The 19,479-nt window shown below is 42.6% G+C and overlaps 1 protein-coding gene across 1 annotated transcript; it reads right to left on the reverse strand.

The window, feature by feature from the left end:
• Window positions 1-781: 781 nt before the first annotated feature.
• On the reverse strand, window positions 782-18,774 carry RCVRN (recoverin). Its single transcript, XM_042477171.1, has 3 exons — window positions 18,171-18,774; window positions 5,914-6,025; window positions 782-3,761 (listed from the first exon to the last, which is right to left on the reverse strand). Exons 1-3 carry the CDS (start codon window positions 18,549-18,551, stop codon window positions 3,673-3,675), a joined length of 582 nt encoding a protein of 193 aa, XP_042333105.1. The 5' UTR covers window positions 18,552-18,774; the 3' UTR covers window positions 782-3,672.
• Window positions 18,775-19,479: the final 705 nt, after the last annotated feature.

Raw genomic sequence — 19,479 nt, forward strand, 5'->3', positions numbered from 1 at the left:
CAGTTAGGCCCTCCTTCCCCTTTGGTGCAGGAGGGGCGAATGCATGCCCTTCATGGGTGACACCCTAGTGTCTAGTGCAGTGGTTCCCAAACTTTGGTCCTCCAGATGTTTTGGACTTCAGTGCCCAGAATTCTGACTATTGGTTAAGGTGGGTAGGGCTTCTGGGAATTGAAGTCCAAAACACCTGGAGGACCAACATTTGGGAATCATTGGTCTAGTGTGTGTAGTGATGCCACTGACTGAATCTTCCAATTTTTTTTAAGTAACTAGAAATCACAGGGATGCAGTGGCGTTAGTAGTTAAGACACCAGTTCTGTTGATCAGAAGATAGGAAGGTTGGCAGTTTGAGGCCTGGGTACTGCTTGATGGGGTGAGCTCCTGTCACTAGTCCCAGCTTGTGCCAACCTAGCAATTCGAAAGCATGCAAATGCAAGTTGATAGACAGGTACCACTTCTCCAGTGGGAAGGTAACAGCATTCGGTGCAGTCATGCTGGCCACATGACCACCAGAACAATCCTTGGACAACGTTGGCTCTTTGGCTTAGAAACTGCGATGAGCATGGCCCCTACAGTTGGTTACAACAAGACATTCAAGTCAAGGGACTACCTTTACCTTTTAGAAATCACTCCCAATGTTGAAAAAAATCTCTGTATCATACAGCCATCTCACAAAATCAATATCAATACTGTGACCTCTTAGAACAGGAGTGGGAATCAAAGCCCATTGAACTCTGGAGTTTAGCTGGAATCTTCCCACATTCTGGTGGGATTTAGTGTTTGTCCCCTATCCAAGGGTACCTACTTTTCTCCTGGAGACATTTGGAACATACTTCTCAGTGCAAAGTCTTGTACACACAATGCCCTTTATTGAAAAACAGACAGGGTAACAGAAAGTTAAATGCGTTCCCTTTTAGTAAATTGACCCCTGCCAGCCCCTCCCTAGAAAGTACCGTAACCCCTTTTTCTTACAGAAACAAGAAATACTACTAGTGTGACAGAGGAAGGAAAACAACAAGGTACATTGAAATCCACATCTAGAAAGGATTCTGTTGGTTCTTATAGCTCCATTAGCTAGCTTGCTCACCCCCATTCACAAAAATGAGCAAAAACAGAGGGTTCCCCCATCAACCAAAGTGTAATACATCTTCAAGCAATGTTGAGGAGTACAATGAGAAAGTAGAGATGATTTGCTAGTATAATGTTTTGCTAACTTCTTGTAAGAAAATGCAAGGCCAGTGGCCCTGGTCCAAACAAATCAGTTTATCAAGAAGCAAGTCCCATTGATCTGAATGGCACTAACTTTGGAATAAACATGTGTAGGATGGTGGTGATCTACTTCCTTGCTCCTGAGAAATACAAGGGGATATATTACCAGGGTTAAACTTGGCAGGGAGTGGGAGACAAGACCCATCTACACTTAGGGTTGCCAGAGTAAAAACTGGAGGAGGCTTTTATGTTTTTAATAACAAAGAATTTTGGCGGGTCTTGCTTGTCACACTACCAGGGAATAAGCTTCCCTACTGAAATGGTCTTCTACACAACCATTAAAGAGACAGGTACTGTCTCCATTTTTCACTCTAGTAACCTTAAGTGCCCTACATGCTTGGTTCAGGTTTATGCCATTTTGATTGCTGTGGCTCCCCTTCAAAGGATCTTGGGAATTACACTTTGGCAAGATGCTGAAAATCATCTAGTAAATATGCCCTAAGCCTTCTGCAATGGTGAATCAGAAAAGTGAAGTAAGTGGAAGACAGAACCCTCTCGTAGGGGCACTGAAAGCAAAGTTGATAGGAGAGAAAGGATGGAGAACCCAGACTCCTGGGTGCTATCAGAGGGAAGAGGTTTTTAATATATTACGTGGCAAAGGCCTGGAAGACAAGACTCCTGTTAGGTGGCATTAAAAAAAATGAAAGGGCTAGTAGAAGTGCAATTTTTTTTTGTCATCAAGAGAAAAGATCTCTCCTCTTTCTTCTACTTTATTGTACATGCCTCCTTCTCTCTCTTCAAGGAATGCAGGCAGGGACTTTACAGATCAGGAGACCTTTCACATTGCACAGTTATAGTGCTATGATCCTATTTTTAACTGTTGCAGCTGCATCCAAACGAATTCTGGAGAGATTACTGTATGAGGGTGCTTTTGCACTGTAATCCCACAATTGCTTAATGCGATTACAATGGTAGCAATAACATTATTAATGCATTTATTTCAGTAGCACAAATATTTACGGTCTCCCTTTCCCAAACAACTCCCTTTACTTCCTGGTTTGCACATATATTTTTAACACTTTTTTTCCCCTTCCAAAATCTTGCAATGAAAAGATTAGACCTATTATCGCAAGATTCTTTGGGCCACTCATTTCCAGTGATTCACGATTCTTGAGTTCTGTGCTGTTGTTTTAATTGCGGAGTCTACGTTTTGTGACCCAAACTCTAATTATCTGGACCATAAATAAGTAAATTAACTCCTTACCAAATTTGGCAAAATCAGCCTCCTTGGAAGGTTTACGATGTAACAGAACCAAGGAGAAGAGTGCATGACATGCCTACTCATGCCATGTCAACCTTGCAATAACACTACCGCATCGCTAGAAGAATCCGCACATGTGCAATCATGTGAATGTAGTAATATTGGTTATTGGTGGGTATTTCTCATTAATGCGAAACTGTGCAATAATAATGGTATGACAATAGATCAGCAATGGATGAATGCCGATGTTGTGCAAAAAGGAGAGGAATCAAATCTTGTAATTTTGCTTCAATTCTATCACTAGCACCTTGTACAGTAAAATCTGGTGTTTGTAGTTTGGCCAAGCGCTACAGCTCTCTGGTTTATAATTTTAAATACCCTTCTTCAGATCCCAGGTTCCAAGATGGAACCATGGCTGTTAAAATGGAATGAATCACAGCATTGTAAGCATGTTGTGTGAAAGGGTTTCAGGTTTCTTCAGTGAACCCTCAAAAAAATGTTATTGACAGGGCTCAGTGACATCCAATAAGTTTTATGCCTATCACAAATCTTGACAAGGGTCTCCTGGATCAAAGTTCACTGACTCTTACCTACTTTCTTCCATCTCTTGTGTGTGTCTTATTTTCACAATTTAATAATAATAAATTAATAAATTAATAAATAATAACATCAATTCCAACTTTTCTTTTTTCCCCTCTCTCTCCAAATACATCAGTAGCTCAGGTGAGTGTTTATTTTTTAATGGCCATGGGGCTTACCTCCTGTACCTATTGTTGAAAAATAATGGAAAAATTCAAAAGACAGAAATGGGAAAAGGGCTACTACTGCTAACAGAGCATGGAGTGGGGTTTGTAAAGAACGGGATACACAATTGTTTTTACTTATAGTAGTACTTTTTCATGCATGCACACAAAGAGTAAGGGATGTTACAATATTCCCCCATCTTGTATTCTCTCTCTCTCTCTCACACACACGTATTACAGTATTCCCCCTTATTTTGCATCATGCATAAAAACATATGCTTTTACCAGAGCTTGGAAATGTTACTTTTTATAATTATAACTCCTAGAATTCTCCCAGCTAGCACAGCCACTGGCCATGTGGCCCAGGGATTCTGGGAGTTGTAGTCCCCAAAATTAACCTTTCCAAGCTCTAACGTCTACGCCTGCACTTTCATCTCCTCCTGTCAATCAGTACCAAAGTGTCTATTTTTTCTTGGGCTCGTACTGGATGAGACCCATTATTGCTTCATTCTTCATCACCCCTTCAATAAACTCCTTTTCAGCCAGTTTATCTGTGAAGAAAAGAAAAGGAAGACATGCATTCATACTTATTAAGAAGGGAGATTTCCAGGTGGTTTGCAATAAATGAGCATGGCTTTGCTGTAGCAAGCAAAAAGCCATTGCTCACTCCACTTTCCTGAACAAGCTACCGAAATCTATTATTATTATTATTATTATTATTATTATTATTGTATATCCCGCTTTTCTCCCAATATAGGAACTAAAGAAATGCCTTTGGAAAAACAAAGGTCAATTGTGCAAGCACAATGTGCTTAGAGACAAAGAACACTTAAAATACATTTTTGGATTACTTTTTTTCACTGGACAACATTTTGAACTGCAGCTCCAAAATCTGCCAGCCAGCATGGGGATTCTGGGCATTGTAGTCTAAAAAGGAACATTACCAAGCTCTGAACTAGTCCAGGTTCTGCATAAAAGCTTCTAACAAAAGAAGGTCTCTCACCTTCTAAGTCTGCCTTGATTCTTTCAATTAGTTTTAATTGATTTAACCAACAGATTAAATGCACATAGGTTTTTGTTTGTTGTTGAGTGTCTTCAGGTCATTTCCGGCTTATGGTGACCTGAACCTACCTTTGGGGGGGAGGGAAGCACGTTTTGTCCAGAGGGAGTTTGCCATTTGCCTCTGCCATTGTTCGAAGGGAGGTTGCCAGATTTTGTCTGAGGCTGAGAGAGTGTGACCTGCTCAAGATTACCCAGTTGGTTTCCATGGCTGAGTGGGATTTCCACCTTGGTTTCCCAGAGTCCTAGTCTAACATTCAAGTGTGCTCTTGCTCCACATAAGTTTACATATAAGTAAAATAATTCCAAAGAGGAAGCAAAATATACTTTTGTTTCCAGAATCCATGATGAGTAGCCATGGACCTTTGAATGGGGTTCAGGGACAAGAGGGGTCTTGAGCCCCAAAAGATCAGATAGTCCCACTGAATGATCAGGCACCAAGGATCAGGGCCACCAAGACCCCTGTTTAGTTGAAACCCTTGCCAATCAAACCAGACTCAATTTATAACCATCTTTGCATTTCCTTAATAGGAACTTATACATTTTTGCTTTTCCTTGCTATATTAGTTGTATGCTTTGACCAATTTTAGAAGATTCCATTTATTATTTTGTCATTGTCTTAACAATGGCCACACTGATTGATTATTACTATTAGTATCAGTATCATTCCCTGTATCCTATGTTTTGTAAAAATGTATGCAGCATGGTGTAGTGGTTTGGGAGTTGGACATGACTCTAGAGACCAGGGTTCGATTTCCAGCTTGGCCATGAAACCCACTGGGTGACCTTGGGCAAGTCACACTCTCTCAACCTCAGGAGAAGGCCATGAACCAATCTTGCTAAGAATGACTTGAACAACACTACAACAAAAATTGCAACTACACAAACTTTGTATGGCCTTTCAGTCAGTCTGGAAACCCCTCCACCTTGCAGACAGTTCCAGGAATCCTGAAAACACCCTTTCAACCCTGAAGCAGTCTTTTCTTCTCTACACAGTGACTTCTCTACACATATTGCTCTGCAAAAAGACCTGTCTGTTGTGCTAGTGGTGATCTGTGCACACATGTGTTTTTAAGCCTACATTCTTCCATTTATAGCAGGTGTGGGCCAGCATAGCCAATGCTAAAGAAAAGTGAGAGTTGCATCCCACCAGCATCCAAATAGCTGCAAGATTCCCACCGTGATTTACAGTGTCAATAAAGTAGGTACAGTACTAGTGTTATTTTAAAAATAAATAGTCCTGCTTAAAGCTGTGCAACCTTTTGAGCTTCACAGAACTCTCCGCCAAAGAAAAACTTGCAAGTTTCAGTGCTTTAAACTATGTGGAGAGAGAGCAATCTGGGTTACAAGTGTGTGCACTCTAATTATTTATTTCATGGCTGTTTTTCTATGGAAGGGCCCATATGATATGTAAAGATATCTTAATATCTTTAAGATACGGTGGAATTGATGGAGTTTGACAGCACTTTAATTGTCATGGTTCCATCTTATGGAATCCTCGGATTTGTAGTTTGTTGTGGCACCTGAGTGCTCCGCCAGAGAAGGCTAAGTGGCTCACAAAACTACAAATCTCAGAATTTTCATCTCGTGGCAGAAAGCACAACATTGAGGAATACTGGAAGTGGGCCAAGAGAAAACATTTACCAGTTTCTCCCTTGTTAAAATATGCCCACAGCTTGTCAGCCCGTTTTTGAGGAGTGTTTTCATCGTCCGGCAAAGTCTTCTGTTCCTCTGGAGGGATCATCTTAAATATTGCCTGGGAGAAAGAAAGAGGGAAAGCCATTGACATCAGTTATTTGGGAAATTGAATCAGGTAACATTTAAATTAGTAGGAGATTGCAGAACAAGTTGGCGGAGCTTCTTTCAGACTATAGCCCCAGAGCCACCCAATAATTATGGCCAGTGGCCATGACTGGCTCTGGGATTCCAAAAGCTATAGTCTTAAATTTGATATCTTCCCAGATTCTGCTAATAGTGGCCTGGGCCATCAGTCTCTCAGTTTTCTCAGCTATAAGGCATGATTTCCCAACCAATTTCCAAAGAAACCAGAAGTCCAGCCTGTTAGCTTCTGTGTTCTAGTCTTTGACATCTACCAGTCACCCACCAGCCCTAGCTCAGATTTTCTTTACCTTTCCTCACTGATATAAAAATGTAGGGGATTTGGAAATATCAATGTGGGGGGAAAGTGTTTTGGGAGGACAGGAGCTAAAGACAGAGGTAAACTGAGATAGGTGTCGAGGGCACAACCCAGTTACCCATCGAGGCCACCATTCTGTACCAGTTGTCTATAGGAAATTTGCAAGCAGAGCATAAATGTAATAACATCTTCCCTGCTTGTGTTTCCTTGAAACTGGTGTTGAGAAATATGCTGCTGCTGCTGCTGTGTGCCTTCAAGTCATTTATGACATACGGTGGCCCTAAGGCAAATTTATTGTGGAATCTTCTTGGCAAATGTTTGCGAAGGGGGTTTGCCATTGCCATCCTCTGAGGCTGAGAGAGTGTGACCAAGGTCACCCAGTGGGTTTACATGGCCGAGCCAGGATTCAAATCCTGTTGTGTGTTAGTCCAAACCACTACACCATCCTGGCTCTCTTTCACAAGTATATTGCTTCTAAAAATGGTGGTAATCTATTGCCACTAATTATTAATAGCCGTTGATAGCCTTAATCCTCCATAAACTTGTCTAATCCGCTTTTAAAAGCTACCTAAATTAGTTGATAGCCCAGATCCCATCTGATCTTGGATGCTAAGCAGGGTGAGCCCTGGTTAGTATTTAGGTGGGAGACTGCCAAAAATTGCCAGGCAATTGTCAGCAGAATTTCAGAGGAAGGAACTGGCAAAATCACTTCTGAGTATGCATTGCCTAAGAAAACCCTATGAAATTCATGGGGTTGCCATAAGTCAACAGGCAACTCAAAGGCATGTACGCACATGCACACACAAGTAGATGGCAGTCACTGCATTTTGTGGTAGGAAGTTCCACAGTTTAGCTATGTTCTGCATGGCAAAGTGCTTCCTTTCATCAACCCATGCCACCAATCCACAATCCACCATCTAAGAGGGTCACCTCTCTCTACCTAATGGCAGGGACTACTTCTTGGAAAGAGTTCCCATACCTTGGATTCAACATTGGCGGGGTACAGACCGCCGCTTTGCGGCGGTCCGCCGCCGCCATTTGCTCCGCGCGGGAGCCGCAGCAGCCAAACCGCGCGACTCCCGCGCGGAGCAAAAAAGAAGCTCCATTTCGGAGCTTCTTTTTGCGGCGCCTCAATGACGTCGCGAGGCGCCTGGCGCGGACTCGCGACGTCATAGGCGCCGCGACACGTCTGGACGCTGTGCGTCCAGTACGTAAAGATGGCGGCGCCCATGTAGAAGGGGCGCCGCCATCTTGTACGTATACAATACGTACTAGGGTTAGGGGGGTGCGGAAGCACTGCCCCTTCCTAACCCTAGTACGTATTGTATACGTACTAAATGGCGGTTTGTATCCCGCCCTTGATCACAATGGAGAAATCAGGCAAGAAATAAGAAGACAGGAAAAGGAAGAGCAGCCATGAAAGAACTAGACATGATTGTAAAGAGTAAAGATATACAACTGAAGTCAGAATTGTCCAAGCCATTGTATTCCCCATCACGATGTACAGATGTGAGAACTGGACAGTGAAGAATGTGGATAAAAAGAAAATCAACTCATTTGAGATATGGTGCTGGAGAAGAGTGCTGAGAATACTGGGGACAGCCAAAAAGGCAAACAAATGGGTCTTTGAACAGATCAAGCCTGAACTCTCCCTGGAAGCTATGGCCCAGTCCAGACAGGCCGAAAAGGATGCCCTCATCATGTGCGAGGGGTTTCTCGGGGTGGTGCTTCTAGACTCTCCTCGCCCCTCGCACATGACAAATGGCAGTGCCCTGTACAGACAGGCGCCGCCATTATGACATGCCGGATGCATAGCATCTGCACATGAGGGCGCCATTACGATGTTGCAAGTGCGCCTGTGCACTGCGACGTCATAATGGCGTCGCAAGAAGAACCCACTTTTCACGGGTTCTTTTTGGTCCGCGGGGAAGCCCTGTAGTCTGGAGGCTGAGGCTTCCCTGCGGACCAAAACTAGGCACCGGGAGACCATCCTTTTTGGACGGTCTTTCCCGCACCTAAGATGATTAAATTGAGGCTGTTGTACTTTGGTGACATCTTGAGAAGGCTTGGATCAGTGGAAGACAAGAATGCTAGGAAAGGCAGAAGGTGCCAGAAAGACTGCATGCCAGATGGATAGATTCAATCAGGAAAGTCATAGGCCTGAACCTACAAGACCTAAGCAGAGCAGTGGAGAATAAAGGTTCTTGGAGATGTCTCATCCACCAAATTGCCATGAGTCGACACACGGGCAGATAATAACAAAGTTGCACACTGTCTGAAAAAAAAATCAGAACTTCTAGCTTTGCGTTGCTTCACAACCTACAATTCCCAGATGCTCTGCAGCCACCCCAGGAAAATTAAAGAAATAAAAATTGAATGAAATGAAAGAATAAGAAACAAAAAATAGAATCAAAATAAAAAAAAAACGACACAGGGTAAGCCTCTTAAGAGCTCCGTTATAGAAACTGATTCTAAAAAGGGCTCAGTGAGTCAAAAAGGTTGGGAACCCCTTGTCTATAACAAGGATGGAGAGTTTCTGTTCTGCCGGAGGTGCCTGATTTCTGTGAAGTGTCTTTTGTCACTGGATTATAGTGCAGACCAGCAATGGGCATCAGGAGGCCCATCCAGATTTTGTTAGACTGAAAGTCCCAGCAGCCTTAGCTAGTGGGAAAGCATGCTGGAAGTTGCCATTCCAACAACATCTAGAGGGCCACGTGATTCACGCCCCATATTTCTAGGATAGAAGGGCTGGGGGAACTGCAGGAGGGGATGAATTAACAAATATGGAAAAGGAATGTGACAGTTAGAAGTGTTTCACCTGTTCTGCTTTCTTTTAGTCCAATGGTTTCCCATCTGAGGTGCAAATATATAATTGGACTACATTTCCCAGAATCCCTGATCATTGGCCATGCTAATGGGAATTTTGGGGAGTTGTAGCCTGACAACATCTAGAAACCGTGTTTTAGCTTGTTTTCTTCTAGTGAAGCTCCTTCAGTATTCCGTCTGAGGCACAGTTTCATTCCCAGCCATCCTAAGAGACTTCCCTTTTGCTCTGCAGTCTGCATCTGGATGCTGGTGGGATTCATCCGACTTGAGGTTGACCCATCCTTCCTTCCATTTGGAAACCAATGTGCAAGCAACCACTTTCTGATGCCTGAAGTTTCTACCTGCATCTCATCCTGGAGGCCATTTCAGGTGTGTGACGTAGAATATATGTATAGATAGACACACCTTTGGGTTAATCCTGGGTTTACAGGCGATTAGGGGAGCCTCCAGATGGCTTGAGCGAGCCCAGTTTGGGGTCTGTCCAAGTGACAGGCACCAGGGAAAACTGCTTAACTGTCGTGAGGTGTTCTACCACTTTTCCTTCTTTGTTACTTGGAGTCAGTCTGAGGCTGCATTTGGAGAAATGAAATAATATAGTTCACACCATTTTAACGCCATGGCTCAATGCTATGGGATTCTGGACACTGTAGTCTGATGTGGCACCTGAGCTCTCTGACAGGAAAACTAAATGTCTCACAAAATTACCATTCTTAGAATTCCATACCATTGAGCCACGGTAGTTAAAGTGGTGTTAAACTGGATTATTTCTGCAGTGCGGGTTTATCCTAAGAAGACCTCTCCTCCAGTAGTAGAAGTGGTTGAGAAGAGAATGAAATAAAACTTGGGGAGCGGGAGGGGAAATCTTGTCAAATGCCTCTAAAAATTCCTTTTAAAAGTCACTCCAACTGTTGAAAGCAGTACAGAAACTACTACTCATTACACCAGTATAGTAACGTTTTATGTTATAATATTTGCAGGTTAAATATTCTTCTGTGCCTTTAATAAAAGCCTTACATACAGAAATGAGATTCTTAGCACATTAGGCTACTATTAAAGGCACAGGAAAAAGCAACCTCACTCACTGTAAGGGATACAAGCACAGTATTCTCCAGTGTGGTACCCCCTCTCTTCTCTACTTACGGGTACATCACTATATACACAGAAATATAGATACTGTATGCCACTGTGCCCTAAATTCCTAGGTCTTACCCATCTCTTTGAAATGTTATGTAGTAATAGTCTCTGACAAACCTAGATATAAAATCTATAATGTTTCTCCAGTCAGACAAAACAAGCAGGTAAAATACATTTGATCTGTACCATTATGCTGATTTAAAAGTTTGGGCTGTATGCTTGGATCATTTTGAATTCTACAAATACAAGATATAGAGGAAACTTTGGCATACAAATCCCATGTGCACTAACTAGGGCAGAATAACACATTGAGGCTAGACTGAAGCTGCAAAGCGGCTGTTAATTCAATGTGCAGCCTTGAGCGATTGTTGACTACAAAACAAAAACAAAAACGATTTTTTCCACCTGTCAAATGGGAATATTACTGACTTACCTCACAGGTTGCCTGGTACAAAGTACCATAACTTGTACCTTAAAGGAGTCAACGGGGGGGGGGGATATTTAGTTCATTTATCACTGTGAGATGTTTTGAAGGGATTGTAGTTGGATGAAATGTAGGATGCAATAAGTGCAGTGAATAAATAGCCTAGTGATGTGTTATGCAGTGTGAAAATCTCATGCATCTTGTCTCATCCATATTTTAACAAAAACAAGCTTCTAGTCCTCTTTTTGCAAGAAATTGCTGTGCTTGGTGAAGGCTCAGAAGCCAGAGAACGGCTGGCTGGGCAAAGTGACTTCCAATGCTTGGAGACTATGGTTGAATTGCCTTCAGAACCCCAAATTCTGGGGTTTCTATATAACTTTGTGTTCTTCTCTTCTTCTTTGACATTTGGTGTGGCAAAAGCCCTTTGCTCAACTGAGAATAGAGCAGGGACGTAGCCAAGGGGGGGATCTTGGGGTCCGGACCCCCCCTTCCATTAGAAAAATGAATGGTATGTGCTGCTGCGCCGCCGCACCCAAGCCCCATTATAATGGTGGCAGTTAGTCTGGACCCCCCCCCCTTCCTAAAATCCTGGCTACGTCCCTGAATAGAGTAATTCCAAAGTGATGGTCATTGCAGTCTGTGTTGCAGCAGGCACAACAGAATTTTTTTAATGGTAATATTGTGGCATGAACTTTCATGGTCCAGAGATCAATAGTTCCCAGCCTAGATATTGTTGAAGCTTAGTAATCAGAAGCCACATCCAGGATGATCAATGGTGAAGGATTCTGGGAGTTGCAGTCCAGTAACATCTAGAAACCCACAAGCTGAGAACCACTTGACTAGACTCCACTTGGTCAAACGTAGCTGGAATAGCTCATTGAAAAGAAGCTAACATATCTCCTTCAGTCTTTTTTTAATAACTCAGCTGCTTCCTTCTCAAGGTGGTTTGTTGTTTCCACCAGTTAATTTACTTATTTCAGTTCTCTGATTTTGTTTCAGCCACAATACTACCAATAACTCCTTGTTGACATAGCAAGGTTTCCAGATTGAAATATGGAGTGAGATCCTGTACCTTTAATGATTGCACAGAAGAGGGAATTTCAATAGGAGCTGCTTGCCATGTAACCAGACAATAAGAAATACAGTACCTGCCAAAATTCCCTTTTCTATACAACCATTAAAGAGACAGCAGCGTTCTCTAGTTTTCCATCTGGCAACCCTAGACAGTGCTGTGGCTGTTCTGCTGTAATGCACTGTACCAAGGCTTAAGTCATATAGGGAGACCAAAGCTAAATCTAGGGAAGTAACCCAGATCTGATGTCTAATGCTGTTTATATAATAACCTTTTTCTTAAAGGCCAAAGGAAAAATCAGTGATGTATATCCATAGGAATCTGACATTTTAAAATAAGCAACTGAGAATCCAGAGACAGTGTGTTTTATTGCCCAACCTGGAGTTTAAAAAGAAAAAAAATTAAAGGAAAAAGGAAAAGGAACTCCCCCGTTCCACTAACATCAGGTGCCAGTTCACACTATATAATTACAGCGTTGTCATTCCACTTTAACTGCCATGGTTCCATCCTATGGGATCCTGGGACTGGGACTCTGCTGCAGCACTGGAGGTCTAAATACATTTCTCTAACTTTCCAGTTGGCCCAGATTCCATTTTACAGGAAAAGCAAGGCAATATATTTTGGCTCTTGGGACATCAAATCCCATAAACGCTTCTCAGCCTCAGTCCCTGCAGGTAAATAAATAAAATAACTTCACAAGTGAAAGCATTAAGCAATTAACTGTTCTTTCATGGCATTCATCTTTTGCTGCTTGAAGCAGCCACCTCACTCAGGCTGTTGCAACACTGCAGAAATAAATCAGTTCGACACCACTTGGCTCAATACTATCGAGTTCTGGGAGCTGTAGTTTGCGAGGCACCAGAACTCTCTGACAAGGTAGGTTAGATATTTCACAAAACTACAGATCCCAGAATTCCATAGCATTGAGTCATGGCAGTTAAAGGGATTTCAGCATTGCTTTATTTCTGCAGTTTGGCAGTCGCCAAATGATGTTGCCTCTTAATGCAACAGTTACCGCTCCATGTTGCAGAAAATGCTGTATATACTCATGTATAAGTCTAGAATTTTTAGTCAAAAAATCGACCCCCAAAACCTAGTCGACTTATCCGTAGGTCAATGTAAATACTATACTTTAACTCTTATTAAAAAGGGAACCATCCCCTGGTGAAAGGCAAGAGTGGGATCTGTCCTGAAAGCACATCTATCCAGCCTTTAGTGTGAGCCAGAACAGTTATGCCTGCCATAATATTGTAAGTTCTTTGGCATTGTTTTCCTTTGCTTCATCATTTAGATCCTTTGTTGCATGTCCCTAAGTTTTACCCTTGACTTATCCAAGGGTCATATCAAAATCCATAATTTTGCCCCCAAAACCTGCCCTCAACTTATACATCAGGTCCATTTATACATGAGGTCAAGTATATATATAGGGTTGCCATAAGTCAGGACCTCCAAACCAGGACAAATGTAGGACAACATTTTCAAATGTAGGGCAGAGTTTTCATAAATGGAGGACACACGAAAAAAATTGATGATTTTTTAAAATGTTAATATAAATGCATGTTTCTTAGGCATGATCAAAATGGAGGACATTTTGAAATTTGAGAGAAGAGGACATGTCCTGGAAAAGGAGGAGGATGTCTGGTCATCTTGTCTCTGGTCCAAAATACACTGCAGAAATAAAACATAGCTGGACAGAAATGCCCAGGGGTCCTCACCAAAGCTGCATCCCCACTGAGGAAATAATCCAGTTCGAGAGTGACTTAACTGTCCTGGGTTAGTGAAGGGGAATGCTGGGAATTGTAGTACACTGTGGCCCCAGAGCTATCTCTGACAGGGAGTCCCATAACTCTCCAAACGTAGTTGAACTGCAGTGCCCAGAATTCCTCCCCAGGTGCATCCACACTGAGGAAATGGTCCAGTTTGAGACTGCTCAGTGCTGGGGAATCCTAGGAATTGTAGTCTATTGTGGCCTCAGAGCCATCTCTGACAGAGAAGTCTCAATGTCTCCCAAACACTAGCATTCCCAGGATTCACTAGCATTGAGTTAAAGCAGTCTCAAAGTGGGTTATTACTCCTGCAGAGTGTGAGAGAGATAGAAAGGCTAGGGACTGGATTCATTCATTAACTCACAAAAGTAGGATATCTGTGTCCAAAACACACTGCTTTGACTGCCAGGGCTCAGTGCTATGGAATCCTGGGAATTGTAGTTTATTGTGGCACCAGAGCTCTCTGACAGAGAAGGCCAAATGCCTCACAGACACCAGAATTCCAGAGCACTGAGCCCTGGCAGTCAAAGTTAGAAGAAATACACAGGGGCAAAATCAATATTGAAAATGGCCACACACCTCCTCCTCCTCCTCTTCCTCCTCCTCCTCGCTTCAGTGCCAAAGGAAATGGCCCTCTCCCCGCTGCTGCCTTGCTGGGACCAAACAGGGGAGGAGCTCCTCTTCCCGAGTCTGGCAACCTCCTGTTGCCAACAAGCCTCAAAGATAATTCCCCAAACGTTTGGCTAAAACTCACCAAATCCCCTCCCCCCCATATCTCACAAAATATTCAGTCAAAATCCCTGAAAAGTCCCTGTAATGTTCATATGGCAATAAAACGTAGCCCTAATTGAATAAAAATACACTGGTACCCCGGGTTACGAAATTAATTCGTTCCGCCGCCGCTTTCGTAACCCGGGATACTTCGTAAGCCGAATAGCCCATAGGCGCTAATGGGGAAAAAGCCGCGGCTGCGCCGCGGCTCCATTTAAAACAGCACCGGGGTTTTTTCGTAACCCGAAAAAACCTTCGTAAGCCGAAACAATAAATCCCTATGGGATTTATTCGTATCCCGAAAATTTCGTAACCTGGGTATTTCGTAACCCGGGGGACCAGTGTAATTGGAACTCATTTCAACTCTCAAAATTACCATTAAAACCAACCACCAAAATCACACCAAAGGCTCTGAAAAGGACCCATTTTGGTGTGAAAGTCACCAGATTGGCAACACTTGGCCAGGAGTCAAGGAGGAAACCGTGCAGGGACGCCCCCTAGTGGTGAAAAACCGGGAATGTCCTGCCGGCAGGAAGGTTATGGCAACCCTATAATATGATAGGCTTCTTTCTCTCATTTCCTACACAATTATAGCACTCTGATACCACTTTAACTGCCATAGCTGTACAGAATCTTGGGATCTGTAGTTTTGTGTGGAATTAAAATTCTTTGTCAGAGAGCTCTAGTGCCTTATTGAACTACAAGCCCTGGGATTCCAGGGTTGGAGGCCAGGGTTCAAATCTCGGCTTGGCCATGGAAACGCACTGGGTAACCTTGGACAAGTCACTTTCTCTCAGCTTCAAAGGAAGGCAAAGGCAAAATCCCTCTGAACAGATCTTACCAAGAAAATCTCATGATTGGTTTGCTTTAGTGTCGCCATAAATTGAAAATTACTTGAAGGCACAAAACAATAAGAACAACAAAGTAGGATGTTGAATAAGAAACTGAATTTGCTGGGCAATATGTTTGCAAAAGAGCTGGTAGAGAATCCTGGTGAAGGGGAAAATGTACCAAGGTCCTCATATGTGTAGTTATACAATCCTTACTTTATCTTCAAAGTCTAATTAATCTGATGACCAGATGGGATATGGCCTTCGCTGCAGCAAAACCTGAGCACAAATGTCTAAACAGCAAAATAGGATATGTCCTAGAAAACTGCATGGAAATTTTAATACAGTAAAACCTTTTGCAAAGTCATTATTTGCTAGTGCATCAGCCTAAAGGGGGCAAAAAAGGAATTAGAAAATGATGCAAGCTACATACTCTTATGTAGAAAATAACTAGTCTGTCTATAACCTGCGGGAGGTTGAGATAGCAATTGGCGAGAATGAGCAAAGGTTATGCATGCAGCAGGTGAGGAATAATTTGCGCTGTAGACTCTGGAAATGTTATTTAAAGTTATTTTCTAAATCAAGCAGCAGAAGCAAGAGGTTTAGAAGGAACTGAACAACAACAGACAAGGTGTGTGCATTTTGCATTGTTAAATACTCTTCAGTTGAGGAAATGCACAGAGCCCTAGATGTAGAAAACTAGCTCAGCAGAGAATGGGGGAGAGAAAGACAGTGAGAATATGACCTGAGCCAGAATGTGCAATTTTTCTTCTTGAAGGAGAAGATTTTTTTAAGATAAGAGAACATTATAGAATTATATTTCATACTCAGAGTGTGAGCTTTGCCAGGTAAAACAGTGTTCAAAAACTTTATAGTAATAACTAGCACCATCTACTTTACTAACTCCTACTGTATGTTCAGGTCTAGCTTCAGGTAGATATAATTCATCTTTTCCTCCCTCAGAGATGTATTAATCTCTAATGAATAATGGTTGAATAATGAATACTCTCAGGTTGTCTGGTATATTGATAATGGAATTATCTCTGTCCTTGTTTTCTGCAGTTTATCCTTGCTGTACAGTAAAAATATCTGTGATTTATCTCACAATGTTGTTGTGGGGAGTGAACAATTCTGAGACAACCTATTTAAGGTTTTTTTTTAAATAAATGAATGAATGAATGGGCAACCCAGGACAAACATTATGTTGCATCTTTCACAGAACAGCTCTTTGCTTATGCATGTTTAAAATGTGCCTCAGATTGCTCCCCGCATCCTTCTATTGTAGCAAGAATGGATAAAATTTTCAATCTTTGCTTAGGTTTCCAAACCTGCATTCGAATAGTCTGCTTATGATCATGTCTTCTCAAGGTCAGAGAAGAGGAAGTTATTCTCCTGGAGATACAGTTGAAGCAAGGCAAATATTGCACGGAGTGGGTCAGGGATTTAACCCCACCTAATCCAACTTTAATCTCAGATTGCTCTATCCTTCTTCTACACTGGGAGGGGAATCTAGAAGCTAGAAAAGTGGAAGAAGGTCAGCAACAGCAAGGATTTATTGGTCATGTACACATTGCTTTGTTAAATCCACAAAGAGGCAAGTAAGGCCAAATTTATGTGGTTGTTTAAAACATCTTCCAATCCAGTGCTGTCCTTTTTCCAATCCATCCTCAAGTGTTGCATGTTTTAAATCACTGTTTGGCTATTCTGAGTCTTCCTGAGAAGGAATTCCTTAGCATTTGGGATAGCAACAGCCTATGTTTTGTCAATGAAGGAGCATAGGCCACATAAACTAAACCAATAGGTTAAAGTATTTTTCATAGTCACAGTGGACCATGCAGTATGTCCTTGTAAATCTCTTAATACTGTTAACAAGCTCACAAAATTAGAAATTCCAAGCTTCTTTCATGGGAATGATGGTTAAACAGGATCCAAAACAGTTTAAATTAATATCACAGAGCTATGTGGGTTTTACTCTTTTCAAATATATTATTTCAAAAAGATAGAAATACCTATCTTTCTTCCATAAAAGATGATAATCTGCTTCTTGCTGGGGACAGTTGAGGCCAGTAAGATAGAATTAGCAGTGGATTTAGAATTGTTTACTGGTCTGCCAATCCTGTTCATCCTGTAACAGGATTTCTTCCCTATAAGCCAAGGCTAATTCCACTTGAGCAAAAGACAAAGCCTTTGGACAAGGTAATCCCTTGTCATCTCATCACCTTCAGGTGAGTTGAGAGAAACTCACATGTCCTTCCATCCTTCCCTCCCCTTTAACAAGTAAGGCTTCAACATGTGACTATGGCTTGAAATCTATTGTTAGTCCCGATCAGAGTAGATCCAATGAATTAATGTTATTTACCTGTGTGCTGACTCAGTAGTAAACAATTGATTCAATAGGGCTTACTCTAGTTAGAACTAGATACAGGCCTGTGTCTCTTAGGAGAACAGAGAATGGTTTGCAGGACTAGGTCTGATCCAAGCATAAGGAAATTTAGGATCCAGCTAGATGGATGGGACTATGTCCCTTGAAGAGAAAGGTCTGGAAATGAGCTAGAGACTCTCACTGGCTTCCATCTACTGAACTTGGGTTGAAAAGAATATGTGAATAGAAGGAGTTGAAGTTCTGATCATAGGAAAGCCTGATGATGTAAAGGTAGATGCACCCAAAATGGGCAGGGCCTCCCAAACTAACTACCACCTAACAAAAAGACCAAACAAATATTTTTGCTCAGGGGCTTCTTCAGTAAGGTGTCTTACAGACAATCATGTGCAAAAGTCCACTGTAGTTAATTCCATAATTGTAAAGAAGCTCAATTTCAACACACACTGAAACCATATTCAACCCCTATTGATGTGGAGAAACTCTCAACTTTATCTTCCCTGTATGTCCTTTCCCATGGCTCCTGGCTCTCACATCTCCCCACACCTCCCCCTCACTCACTGTGATGATTTCAAGAACTTCATGTTTGCTGATCTCTCCATTGCGGTCCACATCAAAGAGCGAGAAGGCCCATTCAAGCTTGAGGTTGGTCTTGCCAGTTGAGGTGAGGTGGAGTGCAATGATGTACTCCCGGAAGTCTAGGGTCCCATCATCATTGGTGTCGAAGCTTCGGAAGACATGCCGGGCGTACACCTTAGGGTCAGAGTTGGGGAAGAAGTTGGCATAGATCTTCTCAAACTCAGCCCGACTGATGCGCCCATCAGGGCACTGCTTCTGGAAGCTCTCGTACCATTTGCACAACTCATCTTCCGAATATTTGGTATTCAGCTTCAGATCTTCCAGGATCTCCTTGGAGAGGGCTCCGCTTTTGCTATTGCCCATTGTTTGGGTGTATGCTCACGCACCCCACACGGCTTCACCAACTGGCTTGTCCGTTCTGTCCTGTTCCAACCTAGCCAGTGGAAGGACTTGTGCCCAGGGCACCTTCTTATATAGACTCCCTGGGGTGGCAGGAGGGTGGAGTTGGGACCCTGGAGTCTTCTCCTTGCTACACCTGGTGGCCATGATGAGTCTGAATGTACGCACACACATATTGTACACACATAGGGAGAGAGAGGGAGAGAGGCTATTTTAGGTTGTGCTGATCACATTTGCTCCAAGCTCTTTAGTGCAAGGGAAATCGGATTTGGACATAGTGGGCCCTCCTCACTCCCTCCTTCCCAGTTGCCCGCCTGGCCTCCCTTTTCTTAACACAGTTGCTGAGCACGGTTTCCAGACATGTGCCAACCCTCAAAGTGACTGGGGAAGAGGGAGGGAGCAAAGTGCATCTTGAAAAGAATGAAAGCATGGAAGGAGACAGCATATGTGGGGACTGGTGAACAGATGGGATGACAGAGGCAGTTATTGTTCTCTTGACCCCCATTTTTTTTGTCTTCCTTAAGCAGTAAAACATCATGTAAATTAATAGCATTGCTTTTAAAAATGCAACAGCACACAGTTAAGCAGCTTATAAGACACACAGCTCATGAACCAGCCAAAACCCACAACTTTTCAAAGTCCCACCAATTGTCATGGGAGAGATGAATAGCTGCAATCCTATGTAAAGTTACCTGGGAGTAAGACCCATTGAACACCATAGGATTTAGGCCTTGTAATAGTCAGCAATTGATTCATTGGGTTTACTCTAGTTGAAACTAGACAGCTATAGCCCTATTTCATCACAAGAGAACTTAGGAGGACTAGGTGATAATCGACCCGTATAGGACCTGCTTCTCAGATGCTAATTGCAGGGGTACATGCCTCATAAAAT

This window comes from Sceloporus undulatus, chromosome 6 (genome assembly GCF_019175285.1).
Source record: "Sceloporus undulatus isolate JIND9_A2432 ecotype Alabama chromosome 6, SceUnd_v1.1, whole genome shotgun sequence".
Taxonomy (NCBI): domain Eukaryota; kingdom Metazoa; phylum Chordata; class Lepidosauria; order Squamata; family Phrynosomatidae; genus Sceloporus; species Sceloporus undulatus.